The 20621-nt window shown below is 43.4% G+C and overlaps 2 protein-coding genes across 2 annotated transcripts in view; one reads left to right on the top strand and one right to left on the bottom strand.

Annotated features, from left to right (window-relative positions):
• Positions 1 to 2: 2 nt before the first annotated feature.
• On the bottom strand, positions 3 to 2698 carry Rps27a (ribosomal protein S27a). Its single transcript, XM_057771752.1, has 6 exons — positions 2629 to 2698; positions 2468 to 2532; positions 2058 to 2112; positions 1663 to 1748; positions 1224 to 1355; positions 3 to 804 (listed from the first exon to the last, which is right to left on the bottom strand). The coding sequence occupies exons 2-6, from the start codon at positions 2513 to 2515 to the stop codon at positions 655 to 657; spliced, it is 471 nt and encodes a 156-aa protein (XP_057627735.1). The 5' UTR covers positions 2516 to 2532; positions 2629 to 2698; the 3' UTR covers positions 3 to 654.
• A 282-nt stretch (positions 2699 to 2980) lies between these two features.
• Positions 2981 to 20621, top strand: part of Clhc1 (clathrin heavy chain linker domain containing 1) — a 35925-nt gene continuing 18284 nt past the window's right edge. The window contains exons 1-8 of the mRNA XM_057771905.1: positions 2981 to 3052; positions 7519 to 7779; positions 11583 to 11770; positions 12927 to 13060; positions 15996 to 16197; positions 16284 to 16396; positions 16886 to 16970; positions 19669 to 19775. Of these exons, the coding sequence (XP_057627888.1) occupies positions 7603 to 7779; positions 11583 to 11770; positions 12927 to 13060; positions 15996 to 16197; positions 16284 to 16396; positions 16886 to 16970; positions 19669 to 19775 (1006 nt within the window). The 5' untranslated portion in view covers positions 2981 to 3052; positions 7519 to 7602. The remainder of the gene's footprint in view (positions 3053 to 7518; positions 7780 to 11582; positions 11771 to 12926; positions 13061 to 15995; positions 16198 to 16283; positions 16397 to 16885; positions 16971 to 19668; positions 19776 to 20621) is intronic.

Raw genomic sequence — 20621 nt, 5'->3', positions numbered from 1 at the left:
TGTATTGTTTCGTGTCCTTTATTTAAAGATGGAGTCTTGATACTTAACACAGGCTGGTTAAGCAATCTCCTGTCTCAGCCTCCCAAGTTGTGAAATTTTAAACATGCACCACCACGCCTAGCTTTTTCTTATATAGCAAGAGTTAAGAATTCACAATGAGCCAAGCAAGGCAACACATGCCTGAATCAAGGCCAGCAAGGCTACAGAGACCCTGTCTCAAAAAAAAAAAAAACCAAACAAACCAATGAACATCCCCCTCCCCAAATTGACCCCTCCTGCATACATCAACAAGGAGCATACTTCCTCAAACTCTGGATATTACCTATCTTGTGACTCGGGATGCTACGAAGAGCAGCCAGTGCTCTTAACACTGAGCCATCTCTCTAGTTCATCAATTCATCTGTCATGTCTTAAAGGAAGGTCAAAGGGATAGGGAGGTGGCCTCTAGTTCCATCAACACAGACTAATCATTCTCTAAGGCAAAGGACATCCCCTAATCCCTTAAAAAATTCTGGCTCAAGTCAATGCAAGACAGGCAGCTGGCACCTAAGACAGGAACCAAAAGGACTAGTCACACAGCCCAAGAAAGTCTTTAGACATACAACAAAACAACACTAAACATCAATTCCTGTCTTTTTATTTATTCATACACAACTACTTGTCTTCCGGCTTGTTGAAGCAGTAAGTCAGACAGCACTTGCCACAATAATGTCTGTCAAAGTGGCTGGCCATGAAAACTCCAGCACCACATTCATCAGAAGGACACTCCCGACGAAGACGACTAATTTTGCCATTTTCATCCACCTGAAAAAACAAAAACTTACTCTAAGACAATTCCACAAAACACATCCTGAAGTCTGATTTAAGTGACTCAAGTTATTAACCGCTGGACCTTACAACACCAATAATTTCTAGTGCCTTTTAGGGGTTGGAGTGATGGTTTAGTGGTTGAGGGCATAAACTGTCCTTGCTGAGAACCTGCATTCAGTTCCCAGCACCCACATCTGACAACTCACGCCTACAACCCCAACTCTAGGGGATCTGACATCCCTGCCTTCTTCATCTAAAGGCAGGGATGTCTTCTTCACTCACATGCAAACATATCCACAAGTAAAAACACTTTAAGAAATTCTAGTGTTCAAGTCAGCACTATGTAAGTCAATTGCTCTGAACTTGTTCCAAATCAACCTCAGGTTTTGCTGATCCCCGCTTCGGCAGCTCACCTTATAGTACTTCAGTACGGCCAGCTTCACCTTCTTCCTCTTGTGCTTGTTCTTCTTGGGGGTGGTGTAAGACTTCTTCTTCCTTTTCTTAGCACCACCACGAAGTCTCAGCACCAGATGAAGGGTGGACTCCTGTTGTGAAGGATCAAGGAAGCATCAAGCCCTGGAGCATCAACAATCCTGACTCCGGTCTGTCAACTGCTAGGTGATCGTGCCTGCCAGCAGCAACCACCCCACCCACACTGCACTTGGGGGTGGGAGCATCTCAGGAATACATTACGACCCTCCTGGACTACAGGAGACCTCTCCCCACAAATCAAAAAGATCAACCAGCATCACATTTTAACAGTAAACAGCTGCAGTGCTTCTCAATGCTTGTGGACTCGCATGGAATCTAATCCCATCTTCCCTATTTCTGCAAGTTTCCCCCGAAACAAACCTTTTGGATGTTGTAGTCAGACAAAGTACGGCCATCTTCCAGCTGCTTGCCAGCGAAGATCAGCCTCTGCTGATCAGGAGGAATTCCTAATTGTAAGAATAAATACCAGGCTTAATCGAACTAGGTGCATACCAAGCTATAGATAACCCCCTATCAAATAACTGCGAACGGTGGCCACTTACTACTCAACACCTTTCATGTTTGAACGTGCTTAACACTTAATACATGTTAATAGCCTCCGTGAGACAGTAAACTGGGGAAAATATTGTTAAAATTCACACGTAGAAACATAATTATCATGCAGAGTTTTCAAAGTTAACCTGTTTTCTACCCTAAGAGCAAATATGCCTAGGTCACACAACCAGGGATTTCTCTAGAGACAAAACATCACTTGCCTTCCTTATCCTGGATCTTGGCCTTGACATTTTCTATAGTGTCCGAGGGTTCAACCTACAAGTTTTAAAACACGGTTAAACGCTAAGAAACTAGAACATCGATCTCAGCGGATGTCCATGTTACACAAAGCCGGCACGCAGTGCACAGCCTCCCGGGAGTGCTACAAGCCAACCCCGTTCCCAGGCCGGGGCGAATGCCGGCCGCTGGGGCGAGCCACGCGCTCAAGCCTGCGCTGCGACTAGCAACGGGGCAGGCGCCGCCAACTTTCGGCACCTAAAACCCAACTCTGGCGCCTGTAAGCAACCCATCCTCGGCTCACGGCCAAGCTTCGAACTCAGAGACGCGCTCAAGCTTCGGGCGGCACCGAGGTCTCCGCCAGGCCGCGGCTCTCATGCCGCCTGGCCCGTACCTCGAGCGTGATGGTTTTCCCCGTAAGGGTCTTCACGAAAATCTGCATCCTGGCGGCGCTGCCACCTGCATTCGAAAAGAGACGGATTAGAGCCGACGACCCCGGTGAGAGCGGACGCCTAAGGCCACCGGCCGGAGCCAGAGCACGGAGCACACACTCACCAGCGATGGCGGATCGGAAAGGAAGAGCCTCGCGGGCCAACGAGGTTTCCCGGCCGAAGGACCCGCCCCTTAGGCGTCCACGCCCGTGCCTGCGCGCTGCCGCCAAACCGCGGCTGTCTAACGCAGTGCCAGACTAGCGGGCGCTCCATCTCTCTACGCTCTTTCTCCCATTTGGGTCCTCGAAACGGTGTGCTCCACTTTAAAATGTTTCAAAAGGCTCTCTTATACAGTCGATGCGACCAAGAGGGGCTTTCCTTTACAGGGGGCTTTGTTAGCACGAGAAAAGAGAGGTAACGCAAGTCTTGCTGGGAATTGTAGTTTTTTCGCTGCTTTCTTCTTGCTAAAACTACTTGTCCCAAGATGCAGTTCCACACTTCCGGGCGGGCTGTCTGGTTACAGTCTCTAAGCGGGTTTAGGGACTCAGGTGAGGACCTGGGGATGGGGCCGCGCCGGAAATGCGTAGAAAGGCAGGGTTAATGAGGAGCCGCGGGGTTCCGCTGGGCTGGCCCCCCAGAGAAGGGCATCCTCAGCCGTCCCCAGGACAGTGGCGCCCACACCAAGTCGGCCAGAGTGCGGGTGCGGCCGCTTCCTTTCACCTCTCTTCCTGGCCCTCAGCTACCTTTTCTCCAGTCTGAGGAAGCTTCTGAGCCGCACGCGCCATCCTAGTGTGAAACGGTTAAATGTATCGGAATTTTCATCCCTGCACCTTTTAAAAGTCGTACTGTAAGGATACCTGCAGAATGATTGTTTAGGCCTCGACTGCGAGCTCGGACGTGGAGGTTGTCCATCCTGGGAAAAATACTTAGGAGCATGTGCTGTCCCTAAGAAATAGGCAAAACAGACGAGTTAGGAGCAGGCCGTGCCCTCGCCCGGTCCCTTCTGCACCTCACAAACCCAGTGCAGACTCTTAATGTCATTTCTTCCTATTCCTAAACGTAGGCGGTCCCCGGGTTTTTTGCTGTTGTAGTGGTGGTGGTGGGTTTTTTTTTTTTTTTTTTTTTTTTTGGTTTGTTTTGCTTTGCTTTTGTTTGGTTTTTTTATCTATGTTCTAACACAGTGTTGTCTCTTTCCTCTTTTTAATCTACTAGCGTTGCTACCTCCAAAAGACACATTTTGAAAAGTAGAAATGGTCTGGGAAATGGCTCAGTAGATAAAATGCTTGAAATGCAAAAGTCTAGATTGTAACCCCAAAACCCGCTATAAAAAAAAAAGTGCTGTGCCTGATGGGAAACTTCCTAGGGCTCATTAGACAGCCAAAGTAACTAAATCCCTGGCTCCAGATTCAGTGAGAGGTTGGGGTGGGGTTTGGCAGAACCGACCGTACAGCCACGTGACAAATGTCTTTTAAAATAAGGTTGGGCCTTCAGTCAGTAAAGAGAGTTGACATCTGGAGTTCTCTGCAGGGATCCAAATGGTGGAGAGTGTTATGCCCAGGTCACTGAGTGTCGTCGTTGAGTCCCTGTCCCCCAACCCGCCCAAACCAACCAGGAGACCGAGTTCCCTATGCCAAAGCAAAGAGCCATTTATTCTTACACAAGTTTGCAAACTCGGTCTCTCCGTGTGCTCAACGTATTAGAGTGTTAGGAAAGCCCTGAGCACAGCCTGGTCTACAAGAGCCAGACAGGCTCCAAAACCACAGAGAAACCCTGTCTCGAAAAACCAAAAAAAAAAAAAAATTATTATGTATACAATATTCTGTCTGTGTGTATGCCTGCAGGCCAGAAGAGGGCACCAGACCTCATTACAGATGCTTATGAGCCACCATGTGGTTGCTAGGAATTGAACTCTGGAAGAGCAGGCAGTGCTCTTAACCGCTGAGCCATCTCTCCAGCCTCAGAGTTGGGTTTTTGTAGTAGCAAAGGTGGGGGTGAGGGATTTCTAAGATTCAGGACCCCTGATTGGCTGACATTTGTCTAGAGGTGTCCTGGTGAAAAGTGATGGGTGTGTGGTGTGCTGGTCTCGGTTTGTGGTCGTGTGTCGTCGTCGTCCGTGTCCCGTCCCCCCCCCCCCCCCCCCCCCCCCCCCCCCCGCGTGGAGAGAACCGACTGCAGCAAGTTGCCCTCGGCCTTTCAGAGTTCCCCATCCCTAAACCAACTAAATGTTAGAACACTTTTAAAATAAATGATCCAAGGACACCCCACACACGTGATCCTCCTGGCCCCACATCTGCACGCACCCACAGGAATGTGGGCAGAGAAAAGTAAAATGTTATGGTGTCATCTACATTAGTCAAATACTTTATCTTGGGGTTAAAGGTTATCTGAGTTGTAGGGTACTGACCTAGCATGTGTGGGCCCTAGAATTGATATTCAACACTACAAAGAATAAAATGTTTTACCTTCAAACATGAGGGACGAAGACATAAGAAGATAGTTTTGTCAGAGGGGGAAAAAGTTGTTGACCCCTTAAAGGGCATTGACAGATCACCAGAGCTTGAGGATGTGACCACACACGCCCAGCAGTTAGGCCCTTCCCTTCTCCTTTGACTCTATGTGCTGTTTGCAGTTTCCTGTACTCTGACTGGCTTACTAGACTGTGAGCTCCGGGAGCCAGAACCTTATCTTACTGCTGAATCTCTAGCCATCAAATACAAAATAGACCTTGCAAAAACTAGTGGTTTAACTAATGAGTAAACAAGTTGGTTCTATTTGAGGAAACTAGGCCAGTGACACGGCTCAGTGAGCTAATGTGCTTTCTGACAAGCCTGATGATCTGAGTTCAGTTCCTCCACAGGGAAGGTGTGGAACCGACTCCGTAAATTGTCCTCTGACCTCTGTGTGTACCATGAGGAGCATGCACCCGCCCACATATACACAGACACTAAGTAACTCTTTGTTTTTCCAGACAGGGTTTCTCTGTGTTAACAGCCCTAGCTGTCCTGGAACTTGCTTTGTAGAGCAGGCTGGCCTCAAACTCACAAAGATTCACCAGACCCTGCCTCCCAAGAGCTGGGATGAAAGCCATGTGCCACCTTGCCAGGCTCTAAATAACTTCTTTAAATTAAAGAAGATTTTAACCATACATTGTTTGTGTCTGTGATGGGGCTACTTTATGTCCTCTTGTAAATTGACTTTTTCTTATGCAACTCATCAGTGTAAAGATAAATTTAGTCTTTTGTAATTTAAAATTATTGTGATGTCTCCTTTATTTTTTTTATTATTTGTTTATTTGAGACAAGGTCTCACTATGGAGTCCTGGCTAGCCTGGATCTCACTATGTCAACCAACTTAGCCCTCTGCCTCCCAAGTGCTGGGATTAAAGGCATGTACCATCATGCAGACTGCTGTCCTGGTTCTTATGTATGTGATATTTAAAGTTTGATATGTTATTTTAGATAACTGGTTATTACCAAAACATCATAAAGTTAACTGAAACATTTATTCAAAGCAGCATTATTTATAGTGTTTAATGGGGATGGCTAAATAATTAATGGAATCTCATACTATGCAATAAATGCTATCTTTAGAGCTCTTTAGAAAAAAATTAATCATTTTACTGTTTTTGAGACAGAGTCTCACTTTGTAACCCTAACTGGTCTGAATTTCACTGTGTAGACCAAGTTGGTCTTGAACTCACAGAGATCCAACTATTTCTGCCTCCCAAATGCTAGGATTAAAGGTATGTTCTGTCTACCATAGCCAAGAGGGAATTTTAAATTTTTCAGTTTTTATTCATGGGTAGTTTCATCTATTTCATGAGCTTTCATTCTTTTCACCATCACCCTGCCTCATCCGTACACTTTCCCCTGCTGGAAACTTTCCCAACGAGGCCTTTTCTGCTGTCCTGTGTGTGGAGTTTAAAGAGGTCTGCCTGAGTGTTGGGAAGAAGGCATGTGTGCTTTGGGAGTCACCGTGTGGGTGCTGGGAATCAGTACCCACTGCTCCTAGCTGGGGAGCCTGCCCTCCAGCCCCAGAACTCATGCTTTGTTGTTGTTGGGGTTTCATTTATTTATTAAATCATATAGTGCATGCCTATAATCCTGGCATCTGAAAAGTGGGAGCAGGAAGATCTTCAACACCATTCTCAGCTACATAGGGAGTTTAAGACCTGCCAGGTTTGCAAGAAACCCTGTCTCTAAAATAACAATTTAAAACAAAACAAAACTCACTCACCTGGTAATTATTTGTGGCCATTGTGTGAGGGAGAGGTGTTACAGGGCTAGGCAGACACTGAGGTAGAGAAGTATTGTTTGTATCCGCAAGAAGCACACACGGTAGTTCCCACACGAAAGAAACAAACCTCCCATTGGAAGAGTGGAGTCACAGCGACTTACTATTTCATGCATCCTTACAATTATTAAAATGTAATACAAAAATTTTAAAAAGGGGGACTGGGTATGGGTATGGTATCTCTCATTAGTAGACTAATTACTTAGCATGTTCATGACCCTGATTTAGTCCCCGGCATTATAAAATACAAAGTTTGTAAAGTGTTGAAACCTATGGAGCTATCACTTAAATGATACCATCAGAGGAATCTGCTTGGTTTCTAAGGGAAGGGTTGTTTTCTCTATTTGGTCATCGTTTGTGTGCATAACTGGGCAGGGGGCTTGTGTGGCAGTCAGAGGACAGCTTCGTGGAGCTGGCTCTCTCCTCCCACCTTGAGCTGGATTCTGGGTATCAACTCAGGTCTTCGGGTTCTATGGCAAGTAACTCTACTTGATGAACCTTCTCATTGGCCCTAAGGGGAGAGTTCCTAATTGTCTGACGTATTTGGGAATATAGCAAATGTCCATAGAATAGCATGGGCATTTTAATTTTTTGACTGAAATATTTATCTCAGTGACAGATCCCTGAGAATTTTTTTTCTGAAAAATGCATATTTTTAAATTGACTTTTGATGTAACATTTGTAGGCTTATAGATTAACTGATGGTCATGTTTTATTTCAGGCTCACTAAAGTTTTTTGGCTTTGTTGCAAAAGAAGGTCAAAGTTTGATTTTTCTCCAGTGAACAAGCTTACAGATTAAGATTTATGTCACTCCAGGAAGTAAACAAACATGCAGTTCTTCCTCCCATCATTAGTAGAAGTGACAAGGAGTTTTTGGAAAGCATACAAAGATACATAATTACAGAAACCAAGAGAGTGGGCTGCAACGAGGAAGGACCTGCTGACGAGTATTTCACCATATACCGAAATGTTTTCGACAAGGTACCATGATGCTCTTTAAGACGGGACATTTCCAGGAAACTATACGTTACCTAGCTTAACTACTGCCTCAGAAATACTACTACCTTTTCGGCCATGTTCTGTATACTCTTTAGAGAATCCAGAGTTTGTTAAACAAGGATGAATGGGGAAAGCTCGGTGCTGCATTTACATTTCCTTTACCTAGCTTAACTACTGCCTCAGAAATACTACTACCTTTTCGGCCATGTTCTGTATACTCTTTAGAGAATCCAGAGTTTGTTAAACAAAGATGAATGGGGAAAGCTCGGTGCTGCATTTACATTTCCTGACTGCTACTTAGAGTCAATTAGTTTAGCAAGATACGTTTTTGTCACCAACTTGGCTGTGCCCTCTGGTAATCATTTTTACCCTTTCCTGTTAAGGTGCCGTCTAATTTGCTGGAATTTGCATTGTGAACAAGAGCCAGTAGTTTGTGTTCTAGGTTTATTCCTGATATCACTAAGATCTTGGTCTAGATATGATATGACATGCTAAATAAAACCTCTTGAGTCAGCTGCTGTGGCACATGCCAGTAATCCTAGCTGGTAGGGAGGCTGGGAGATCCCTTGCAGCCAGGAATTGGAGGCCACCAGCAAGATAATGACACGACTCATCTCAAAATCCATGAATAAATCAACCGGAAGTTTCATCTAAACAATGTGAGCCCTGATAGAGGTCTAGATCTGGTGCATGAAGGCTTTGACTGATTTTAGCCCTGGAAATAATGGGACTCGATTAGAAAATGTCATAGTTTTACATAGCATGTCTGATTTTGTTCTTTGCAATTTTAGAAATAACTGTCTCTTCTTGAACAACTGCAGTTTGTTCATTGATTCTAAGGTGCCTAGCATTTCCTGTCCCATCCTTTGGAAGATGCCCTGACAACAAAAGTGAATCATCATGCTTTCCTGCTTCTTGGAGGAAGAACGCACCTTAGACTTTTGTCCCAGAGTGAAACACACATGGCAGAATCAGAACTCAGCCTTTCTGAAGCTCACTATGTAGCCCTAGGTGGCCTGGAACTCACGACATAGACAAGGCTAGCCTCAACCTCACAGAAATGGCCTGCCTGTGTCTCCCTGGGGAACTCAGTGTTTTGGTTGATTTTTAAACATTCCATTGAGTTTTGTTTCTTGTGTAAATAAAAGCCTAGTTCCTTCTGAGGATCGTTAGGCCATCAGTGGTTGCTGGGGGCTGAGAAAGAGACATTTTCTTCCGTATTGTAGTCACTGGTCAATTGCTTTATGCTCTTATGAATAATCTCTTACTTATGCTCATATAAGTGATCCTAATTAAGCTCATTGAATCCCCCAAAATAAATAAATATAAGGTAGAAGTAGCAAGTATTTGGGAAAAGGAAGAGGATTAAAATTAAAACACATGTATGGAAATGTCATTATGAAACTTATTATCTATGATGAATATATGCTTAAAAAGGCAGTTTTTTAATTTATTTTTTTTCTTTTTTTTTTTTTCTTTTTATTTTTTATTTTTTTATTTTTTTTGGTTTTTCGAGACAGGGTTTCTCTGTGGTTTTGGAGCCTGTCCTGGAACTAGCTCTTGTAGACCAGGCTGGTCTCGAACTCACAGAGATTCACCTGCCTCTGCCTCCCGAGTGCTGGGATTAAAGGCGTGCGCCACCACCGCCCGGCCAGTTTTTTAATTTAATTTTTACTTTATGTGCATTGATGTTTTGTCTGCATTCATATCTGTGTGAGGGTGTTAGATCAGCTGTAACTGTTGTTACAGACAGTTGTGAGCTGCCATGTGGGTGCTGGGAAGTGAATCCGGGTCCTTTGGAAGAGCAGCCTGTGCTCTTAACCACCAAGCCATCTATCTCTCCAGCCCAAAGAAGAGTGTTTTAAAAGCCGAATTCCTTACTCTAAGGAGAAGTAAGTACAGAGACAGGGAACGTAGCTTGGGCAGCAGGCACAAGGCTCTAGGTTCAATCCTCATTACCGCATGGTTTAACTCTGGCATGGTGGTGCACACCTGTAATCCCAACACTTGGGGGGTAAAGGCAAGAATATCAAAAGTTTAAAGTCATCCTTAGCTACATAGTGAGTTGAAGGCCATCTGAGGACATATGAAGCCAAAGGAAAAGAAGAGAAAGGGAAACAACAAAGTAGAAAGTAGCAATATACCCCCCAAAGGAATGAAGAGAAGTAGAGGTCGGGAAAATATTCTAAAAGAATCACATAGGCTAGGCGAGCAGATAGGGAACGGTGGAGGCTGTAGGAGAATGAAGAGCCAACCCAGTGAGCAGACAGGGAACGGTGGAGGCTGTAGGAGAACAAAGAGCCAACCCATGGACCTGCCATTAAGGCACGGGGCTTCTAGCAGAATTTTCAAGGAGCTATCAGTAGATTGGTGGTAAAGAAGTCCCAAACTTTTAAATGTTCTGTGTGTAAGGTGACATTGGCAGCTCTATTCTATAGGTGGGCCGTTTTGTGTGCTCCACTTTAGTGCTTTTCTGTGTGTGTTCTACTGCCACGCGTTTCTTCTGGCCCACGGACACTGCAGGTGTTTTAACACCCTCTAATGTGTCTGAGCTGGATTATCAGAGCCTTACAGGAGCCTGCGAGACAAGATGAGCGGGAGCAGGGAGCAGGAGACCCAGTGTGGGAAGCCTCTCCTCAGGAAAGTTCCTGGTTGGGGCACAGGTGGTGTGCGTATGGGGAAAAGCTGTATCTCCAGAGTAACGACCTCTCTAGACCACATGTGATAAAATGGACATCTTCCCGAATATCTTTGTTTAGATAGTATTTATCTAAAGAAAACTCATGGAGCGTAACATACCCAAGAAATGTCGCAGAGATGAACAAACATAATTTCAGATTTGAAAGTTTTGGATTGATTACCTTTATTCTCTATATATCATCACTATGTGAAAAACGTAAATTTTTCTGTTTATTTTTTATTTCTTTATTTTTTAAAGATTTATTTATTTATTATGTATACAACATTCGTTCCATGTATGCTTACATGCCAGGGCACCAGGTCTCATTATAGATGGCCGTGAGCCACCATGTGGTTGCTGGGAATTGAACTCAGGACCTCTGGAAAAGCAGTCAGTGCTCTTAACCTCTGAGCCATCTCTCCAGCCCCTATTTCTTAACCTTTTTTAAAATTTTGATAATTTATTTTTGTATGAATATGGTATATGTATATGAGTGATACATATACAAGATTAAGGAAAGAAAGCCCTAACAAAGCAGTGTGCACTGTGGAATCAGCCCCTTGCATCAAGACCTGTCTTTTCTGCAGGCACTTAGTTTCTTTGTTAACTTACTATTGCTCTTTTCCTCTGTGATCCTTCCTGATAGGTGTTTTGCTCAAATAGTATTGGAAACCATGAATATGTAGTGATAAGGGTTTTCACAGTTGTTTTTGACATGTTGAGGTTAGAGGTGCAATTAGGAATGCAGGAACTCTGATTTTCCTAGCGGAAGTGAATGAGCTCAGATTGCAATATCTCAATGGGGGCTAGAGAGATCGCTCAGTGGTTAGGAGCACACCCAGCAGCTGTGAGGTGGAGGTGCACGCCTTTAATTGCAGCACTCGGGAGGCAGAGGCAGGTGGATCCCTGTGAGTTCAGTGACTCACAGCATGTATTTGGCGGTTATTGTTTTTAGTGCATAGTCATGTTGAGTTTGCTGTAAGATGTTTATATGTCTAATTAGTAGTCTTTACTCACCTAAAAATAATCTGCTTGAAAGGCTTTTGATTACAGTATCTTCTGTTAAAAAAAATTCAGTACCACAGACAGAGAAATCTTATTTCAGGTAATAGACTATGTCAATTCATACAAGTCCGTTCTTACTTCAATCAAAAAAGAATACGATGCTTTTATTGAGACAATAAAGAAAGGCCGAAGAACTGCTTTTTATCTTCATGGGAAACTTAAAGTCTTGGCAGCAGAGCCCACAGCACTAGTGTATCACCAGAGAAGAGCCATCCAACTTGAAGCAAAGTGAGTATGTCAGTATCATGTCATGCGGCTCGAGGTAATAAGTGTTGGTCTTTAGTGCTGTTTGGTTTATTATTTTGAGACAGGGTGTCACTATTCAGCCTAAGCTAACTGTGTATTCACCATGCTGGCCTTGCTCAAGACCTTCCGCCTTCAAGTGCTAAGGTAATAGAATTAGACCACGCCTACATTTGATTACATTTGATGTTAAGCTGTAGTTTTATATTCCCCTCTCCCAACTGTATTATTATGTATTTTGAGTAAAACTGTTACTAATTTTGCTTGAGGATTTTATGATCCCTCTTAGTATAGTGGAGGTACATTGTAGTATCATGAAAGTGGGAGGTCATTTCATGCATGGGCGATTTGACAGTACAAGTTCATGATTCCCACCAAAATTACAGCACTCCGTCCGGTGATTGCCCAATTATAAGTGACCCACCAAATAATAAAATGCCCTTTGAAAAACGATGTTTTTGAGATAAGGTTTCACTCTGTAGCCCTGGTTGAACTCAAACTTACAGTAATCCCCGTCTCAACTTCGTAAACACGAGTTTCTCACACTTCAGTGTGGTGTACTAGATGTCATACTACTTTTGGACTTCTGGCCTCCAGAATGATGAGAAGATAATGTTGCTCAGTCTCAAAATTTGTAGTGATTGTTGCGATAGCCCCCAGCAAAGTAACAGTTCTCTTTTTCTTTCTTTTCTTCTTTTGATTGTTTAAAGCTTTTCTTTAAACCTAGTGAAGTGGTTCACGCCTGTAATCCAGCACTGAAGGGAGCAGGCTCACAAATTCAAGGCCAAATTTAGTTACATAATAAGATCCTTTCAAAAGAAAGAAAAAAGAAAATTAAAAATACTTTTTTAGTTGTAGCAGTTGTTTTTACTAAACGGAATAGATGGTGTTTGTAAACAGGTTATAGCTAGTGTTTGTTGATTTCAATGGGTTAGCAATAATAGTGCTTGCTCTCCTTGGCATTCTGAGCAGAATTATTCCCTATTTGTGTGTCACCTTTCTCCAGGCATTCTTTTCTGAACATCTAGTTCATAACGAGCCAAATCAAGCAACAATCTAGCCTGTTTTACTTTAGATATTGTGATTCAAGAATTAGACTGGTTGCGACAAGCACACAAAGCATTTCTGTTTTTTCTTTCAGAGTGAGGATTATTGAAAATAATTCCAAAGAGATTCAGTCGCAAATAGACGAGATGAGACAGCTGAGGGCAGAGTATGACAAGAAAGAAGTGAAGCTCTGTGCTTCCACCAGGCAGCTCTGGAGACCCATCCCAGGTGCAGCGTCTCCGCGTCTCCGGCACAGTACAGTCCCGTTTCAGGGAAATCCCCAGCATGTCCAGCTGGCTGTCTCTTACACAAACAGCAAACATTTTTTTTTTTTACAAAAAAAAAATAGTATAATCTGCTAATGTATGTGTTGTACAAGCAACTTTAGACAGGGTCCTAGTAGATACTCAGGAAAGAGCAAACTTGAAGCAACTCTGAAAGATGTCCAGACTGCAGTCTGGCCAGCTCACATGATGCTCCCACGTCGATGTTGCAACCCTTGAGGATGATCAAAAGTAGAAATCCTTGCACTCGGGAGGCAAAGGCAGGCAGATCTCTGTGAGTTTGAGACCAGCCTGGTCTACAAGAGCTAGTTCCAGGACAGGCTCCAAAACCACAGAGAAACCCTGTCTCGAAAAACCAAAAAAAAAATAAATAAAAAAAAAATAGTAGAAATCCTTGTGGTTGATGGACTAGTCAGGTGTCTGCTGCTGTGCACTCAGCGTTCAGAGCCCTCTCCCTAGTGAGAACCTGTGTCCAGTCTAAAGCAGTGCTGGGGTGGACAGACAAGCAGAAACAAATGGATCCTTGGAGCTGCTCGGCTGGAGGAAGACACCTGATATAAACAATGTACTTACACACGTGTGTATGTACACCTGCTGCATACACACACACACTCACACACACACACACACACACACACCTTTAGATCTCATCTCAGACTTACTATGTCAGAAACTTGATGAAAGAGTCCATTGGGTGCTGTTGTCTCAAATTCTGGTTATTCTGATACACTCTAAAATTTGAGAGCCACTGGTCTATTAAAAATTATAGTGTATTAAGTTTGCTGAATGTTATTCATGGTGATGTCTGCATTCACGGGTTTCATGTCTTCATGACTTTAATAAATGGAGTATCTCTGGCTTCATCCAGGACTCAGAGAGATTAGTATGATGAACAGACCGACTCACAAGACAGGATAGTAATCTGAGGTCAGTAACTTCAGAACTTAAAGGGTTTTTACTTAGTGTTTATCCAGAGGCAGAACCAGTAGGTGGAAACTTCAGGAAGACAGATTTCACCTAAATTGAAGAAGCTGTGTTTTGTGGTAATTATTCTATATTACAAAATTTTGACTCCAGTTGTCAAATCCTCTTGTATTTGGTAATGGTAGGGATTAGATTTACTTTCAAATGTGAAACTGTGACTAGCAAACTCCAAATAATAAATGTAAATAAACATAGATTACACAGCACATTGGCTGACTTCAAAGAAGATTGGGGGCGGGGAATGCATAAAATCCAAAAGGATTGATCCTGAGGGCGGAGAAATTCTGCTGTGTCCTTTTTTTTTTTTTACTGTTTTAGTTTTTATTATTATTTTTAAATTTTTATTTTATGGGTTTAAAAACATATGTTATGAGTTTTAAAACATATGTGTTTGTGCACCATGTGCAATGCCTGGCGCCTGGAGGCCAGAAGAGGGCTTTGGATCTCCTGAAACTAGAATTACATACAGACGCTTGTGAGCTACTTTGTAGGTGCTGGGAATTGAACCTGGGTCCTCTATAAAAGCAGCCAATGTTCTTAACCATTGAGCCATCTTTCTAGCCCCAGTTTTTATTGTTTTTTATTTTATATGTATGTGTATTTTGTTTACATGTACATCTGTGCACCACATGCACACCTTGTATCCGTAGAGGTCAGGAGAGGCACCAGAGCCCCTAGAACTGAAGTTACAGGAGGTTGTGAGTTACCCTGTGGGTGCTGGAAATTGACCAGTCTTCTAGTAAAAGAACCAGCACTCTTAACCAGTAAACCATTTCTCCAGCCCTGAGTACGTGTCATTTATTTGTTTAGATGGTTAGTTAGTTTAAAGATGGGTTTTCTCTATGTAGCCTGGCTGTCCTGTAACTTACTTTGTAGATCAGGATGACCTTGAGCTCACAGAGATCCACCTGTCCCCGTCCCCCCACCCCCGTGTCATCCCCCCACCCCTGTCCCCAGTCCCCAATGTACCACTACACCTGTCTCTAGATGTGGGTCCTAATGTCAGTAATTGGCCAGATGAGAAAGGAAGGCATTTAAAGTGTGTGTGTGTGTCTCTCTGTGTGTGTGTGTGTGTAGAGAGAGAGAGAGAGGGGTGTGTGTGTAATGAACAGAAGGGACATTTTAAGACTAAGAGACATTCCAAAATTTGGTTTGCATCAGTTCGTGTTGGAAAAAAAAAAAAACAAAAACCCCACCATTGTCCCGTGGTTAGTTCTTGGAGAGTAGTAGAAAATGTGGTTTGATGGGGGCTGGAGAGATGGCTCAGAGGTTAAGAGCATTGCCTGCTCTTCCAAAGGTCCTGAGTTCAATTCCCAGCAACCACATGGTGGCTCACAACCATCTGTAGAGGGGTCTGGTGCCCTCTTCTGGCCTGCAGGCATACACACAGTCAGAATATTGTATACATAATAAATAAATATTTAAAAAAAAAAAAAAAAGAAAATGTGGATTGAGAGAAATTCGTTGGCCTAATCTTAGCTCGGTCATTAGATGTTTGGTTTGTATGTTCTAGGAACAGTCAGTTTTCACTGAATTTATAAAACTCAGCTGGGATTTGAGAATTTGCCTAATTTGCATAAAGCCAGAGTTCTCAGCACCACAATAAACAAGGAGATATAAATCCCAGCACTTGGGAGGCAGAGGCAGGTGAATCTCTGTGAGTTCGAGACCAGCCTGGTCTACAGAGCTAGTTCCAGGACAGGCTCCAAAGCCACAGAGAAACCCTGTCTCGAAAAACCAAAAAAAAAAAAAAAAAAAAAAAAACTATTAGCATTAAAATATTGTGATAATTGTATTTATGTTCAGGAAGCTATAAGTTCCTGTTTCCATTTCTGAATTTTATCATGCAGTAAACCATCCTCCATGAGACTCACTCCTGTTTGTTTTTTCTCTAGGGATGACTCTTCAAGATTCTGTCAATCTGGATGCTCTCAATAAATATAAGCAGCATCTTGAAGATAGATATATGAAGTGTAAGCAAGATATGTCAACAGAGTATGTACCAGCCCAAAAGAAGGCTGACCTGGATGAGGAAATGATTGTGTTACTGAAACGCCGAGATTTAGCCGAAAGTCTGAACAAAGACCTGCAGTTTCGGTATGAACATGAGTTAGCTTAGGTTTCCTCTCACCTTCTGCTGTGTGGTCCTAGCTCAGGGTGTTGTTGATGCTCTTCTTTTACAGCCATCAAAGACTGCAGGTTATTTCACACACACTTACTTCATGGCTGAAGCATAACATGAGAATCCCATTTGAAGATGTCTTGGAGAAAATTCAGAAAACCAAAGCAGTCTTCGGTAGTTATCTGTCTCCTACATCAGCATAAGCAGTAGAAGGCGCTCCCCCAGCATTAAAGGGTTTCTAGGCTGAGTTTTAAAATACACTACCTCCTCTAGCTCTCTCCTACCCTGTGGGTTTCTTCCTTCAGCACCTGACAGATGATTGATGAAAGAGTAGACGTGGTAAGGCAAAGAGAGACCTGGGGCTGGGGATAGCTCAGTGGGGAAGAACGCTGACTGCTTTCCCACAGGACCAGGGTTCAGTTTCCAGCACCCACAGTGCCGCAAACAGTTTACTCCAGTTCCAGGGGATCTGACACTCACACACAGACATGCAGGAGAGAGAGAGAGAGAGAGAGAGAGAGAGAGAGAGAGAAACAAGCCTGAGGGTATTCCTGAGAATGAGGGCAGGGAGAGAAGTGACCCCCTTTAGGAAAGGGTTGATGTTGAAACCAAAGCAGTAAAATAGCCTAGCTCACCATTACAGATTGTCCTTTCACTGTTTAGGTGATGAAAGCATTGTTGATGAGCTGTTTGAAGATGACCCAAGCAAAACGAAAGAAGCTATAATTATTCTTTACTACATCGAAAGGCAAATATCATTTGTATTTTGGGTTTGTTTGTTTGTTTGTTTGTTTGGGGTGGGTTTTTTGTTGTTGCATTTATTTATTTATTTATTGGCTTGTTTTGGTTTTTGGTTTTTCAAGACAGGGTTTCTCTGAGTAGCTTTGGAGCCTTTCCTGGTACTCACTCAGTAGACCAGGCTGACCTTGAACTCACAGAGTTCTGCCTCTGCCTCCTGAGTTGGGCCTGTTTGTTTTGAGATACCATCTAACAACCCCACCTCAGTGGGGATGACCTTAAACTACTGATCCTCCGGCCCACCTCCTGACCTGTGGCTTGTAGGTTTGTCTTTTGTAATTTAAAAATTCTGTTCCTGGAGGAGGAGTGAAGGGGGAGGAGTAGACAGGAGGTGGGTGGAGGGAGGGCAAACTGTGGGGGGGGGGGGAGAAAAAAATTTCTGTTGCATTTGACAAATTAGAAAAAAGCTAGAATTTTCTTTTTTTCATAGATTTTTATAAAAATCTATGAATTTATCAGATAATTTTAGATTACTGTAGCTAGTGTAATCTCTTTTTGTAATTTTTATTCTATGATATATTAGGTTACTTCTTACTATATATAATATTTTTTAATTAATAATTAATTTTTGTTTTTGTTTCCTGAGACAGGGTTTCTCTGAAACAGTTCTGGCTGTCCTGGAACTAGCTCTCATAGACCAGGCTGGCCTTGAACTCACAGAGACCCGCCTGCCTCTGCCCTCCCTCCCAAGTGCTGGGATTAAAGGCGGGTGCCACCACCACCTGGCTTATTTTTAATTACACTTTATTTGTTATTTTGTGGGGGGTAGGTAGGGGCCCTAGCAGTCAGAGGACAGCCGGTAGGAGAGTTTGGTCTTTCTACCACGTGGGTCCTGGGAATGGAACTCAGGTTGTCAGGCATAGTGGAAGCACCTTAACCTGCTGAGCCAGTCTGACCCGTGCACTAGTGGGAGATTTAGAAATGTCTTGCATGATTCCAGGTTCCAGACCATCACTGCCGTCAGGTCAAGGAGCGAGGGACCTGAAGCGGCTGGAGTGGTATATCCACAGCCAACACCAGACAGCAGTGAACTAATGCATGTTCTATATCTGAGATAGGTGCAAGCTATTCTAAGGTTAATTTACAAGCTATCAGGGTAATGAAAGTGGCATATTTAATATCCATAATGATAAATGTTAAGCAGTTTCCACTTGTTGATTTGTTTATTGTTGTGGTAGAAAGAAGTGGATAAAGATGATTCAAAGGTTGGAGCACCAACAACTCTGTTGTTTTTTTTAACTATAGATTTTCCTGAGTCTACCAAGATTTTTAATTTAATATCATTTTTCAAATATCTGTTCTTTGTAAGTATGTGTACATACATGAGTTTGTGCTCATGAATTTCAGTGCCCACAGATGCCAGAGGAGTCAGATCCCCTAGATCTGGAGTTACAGGTGCTTATGAGTCACCCAGTGTGGATGCTGGGAGTCAAACAGGTCTTCTGCAAGAACAGTATGTGTTTTTAACCATTGAGCTATCTTTCCAAAAATTAATATAATTTTTAATTTTTGTGACTTGTGTTTGTATGTGCATGCACGGGTGACTAGGTGCACGAGAACAGAGGCCGGAAATCAGTATCAAGTGCCATTCTTTAATTGCTTCTCCATCTTATTTATTTACTCACTTATTATTATTACCGTGGGTGTGCACATGCACATACCACTGCACTCATGTGAGGGTCCCAGGACAGCTTTGTGGAGTCAGGTCTTTCCATCCACCTTTGCGTGGGTCGCTAAGGTCAGCTCAGGTCAGCAAGCTTCACCAAGCCCTGGCGGATCCTCTGCCCTGTCAGCAGGGGGATGAGAAGCACCTTGCTGTGCCAGTGTGCTGGGGGCGCAGAGGCAAACACTTCACGGACCACGCCCTTTCCCAGCTGACTCCAGCTACTGTGACTGTTCTTAGTACTTCCCAGGTTTTCAGATGCGAGGAACACTTTTGTTGAAATTCTGAGTCTTGTTTGGTTTGGTTTGGTTTTGGTTTTTGGTTTTTTGAGACAGAGTTTCTCTGTGTAGCCCTGGTGCACCTAGAACTCACTCTGTACACCAGGCTGACCTCGAGCTCACAGAGATCTGCCTGCTTCTGCCTCCCGAATACCGTGATTAAAGGCGTGACCACAATGTCCCCAAGATTCCAAGTCTTATTATGCATTTGCCTGTTTCTCTGGTGTCTTTCCACTGTGTTCAACTTCCCTTTGCAACTCCATATGACTTCTCTTTCCCGGACGGCTAGTGTGGGACCTTTGCTGTGCGGAGAGGAAGAGTAAAGGCTTCCTGAGCTATCATCTCTGGTGACAGCAGGACTGGCTTCTGAACTCCTCCTGGTACTCCCGCCGGGCTGCATCTGTGTTGTTATTTCCCAGGCTGAGTTTCTAAGCAGATAGCTCTTGTGTTCTTCCTTCCTGGTTTCTATGTGAGGCCTGTGGGGACAAGGTGCAGGGTGAGGTACAAAGTTACTGAGAAGGTGAGAATTTAACCCTGAGACAAACAGTCAAACTCTAGAACTCAGAGAAGAACTGACATCCTCCTGCGTGGCTAAGCCTAGTTATAACTTATTGCTTTACTTTGTTTTCACTCTACCACTGTACTTAGTTTCTAATATTTGGTTTTTGTGTATCATTGTAATGTGTTTTGAAATGCAATGGCTGTAGGTTCAATGAATTAATCTCCCTTGGCGAATATGAGAAGGCAGCTTGTTTTGCAGCAAACAGTCCAAGAAGAATTCTTCAAAATATTGGTACAATGAATAAATTTAAGGGTAAGCAAATCTTTCTGAAATACATATGTAAATTATACTTTACTTTCTCTTAATAGAGTGAAAATAATATTAATGTGTAGCCGCCTCGACGGGTTACTCTGTCTAGGGTTTGTAACCCGCCTGGCTGGCCAGTTATTCCAGGGTCACGGAGAGGCACCACCTGAAAGGCATAGGCTGATGAGAAGGAAGGAGGCTAGGCAGATTTGTCGAAGCCTCAGTTTATTAGGGTCATGGTTACAGCTTATATAGCCCCTGAATAGCTTGGGGGGCTGGGGCACGGGATCTTGCCACGTGGTCCACGGAGTCTGAGAGGTTACGATGGGTCGGGTCACGATTCCTCGGTCGGGAAGTCACAAGGTGACACACCTAGTTGTCTAGATAGTTTGGAATGTGAGGCAGGTTCTGCTAACAGATAGCTCTCTATTAACAGTTAATTTGGGTGTGAGATAGGCTTGGTCAATAAGACTATTCTCAATACAATTGAGAAGTGAAGCCCTCTGCAAAAACTCCTCACGGCGGTGCTTCCTGTAAATTTTGGGGGGACACGGCTCCTGACATTAATGAGAGGCTAGTCCTTCATTACCCTCCCCTTTATTATTTACTGCTTCCTTAGCTGTAATAGTAGGGGTTTAATTCAATTTTATAGATTAAATTATTAAAAATTTAATATACAGAAAAATATGAATATTAATATATTAACCATCAAGATGTTATATTATTGCTGGGCGGTGGTGGCGCACGCCTTTAATCCCAGCACTTGGGAGGCAGAGACAGGTGGATCTCTGTGAGTTCGAGGCCAGCCTGGTCTATAGGAGCTGGTTCCAGGACAGCCAGGCCTGTTACACA

The sequence above is a fragment of the Chionomys nivalis genome, chromosome 6 (genome assembly GCF_950005125.1).
Source record: "Chionomys nivalis chromosome 6, mChiNiv1.1, whole genome shotgun sequence".
Taxonomy (NCBI): Eukaryota; Metazoa; Chordata; class Mammalia; order Rodentia; family Cricetidae; genus Chionomys; species Chionomys nivalis.
Note: the sequence above shows the minus strand (reverse complement) of the source record. Positions and strands in the feature narration are given on the sequence as shown.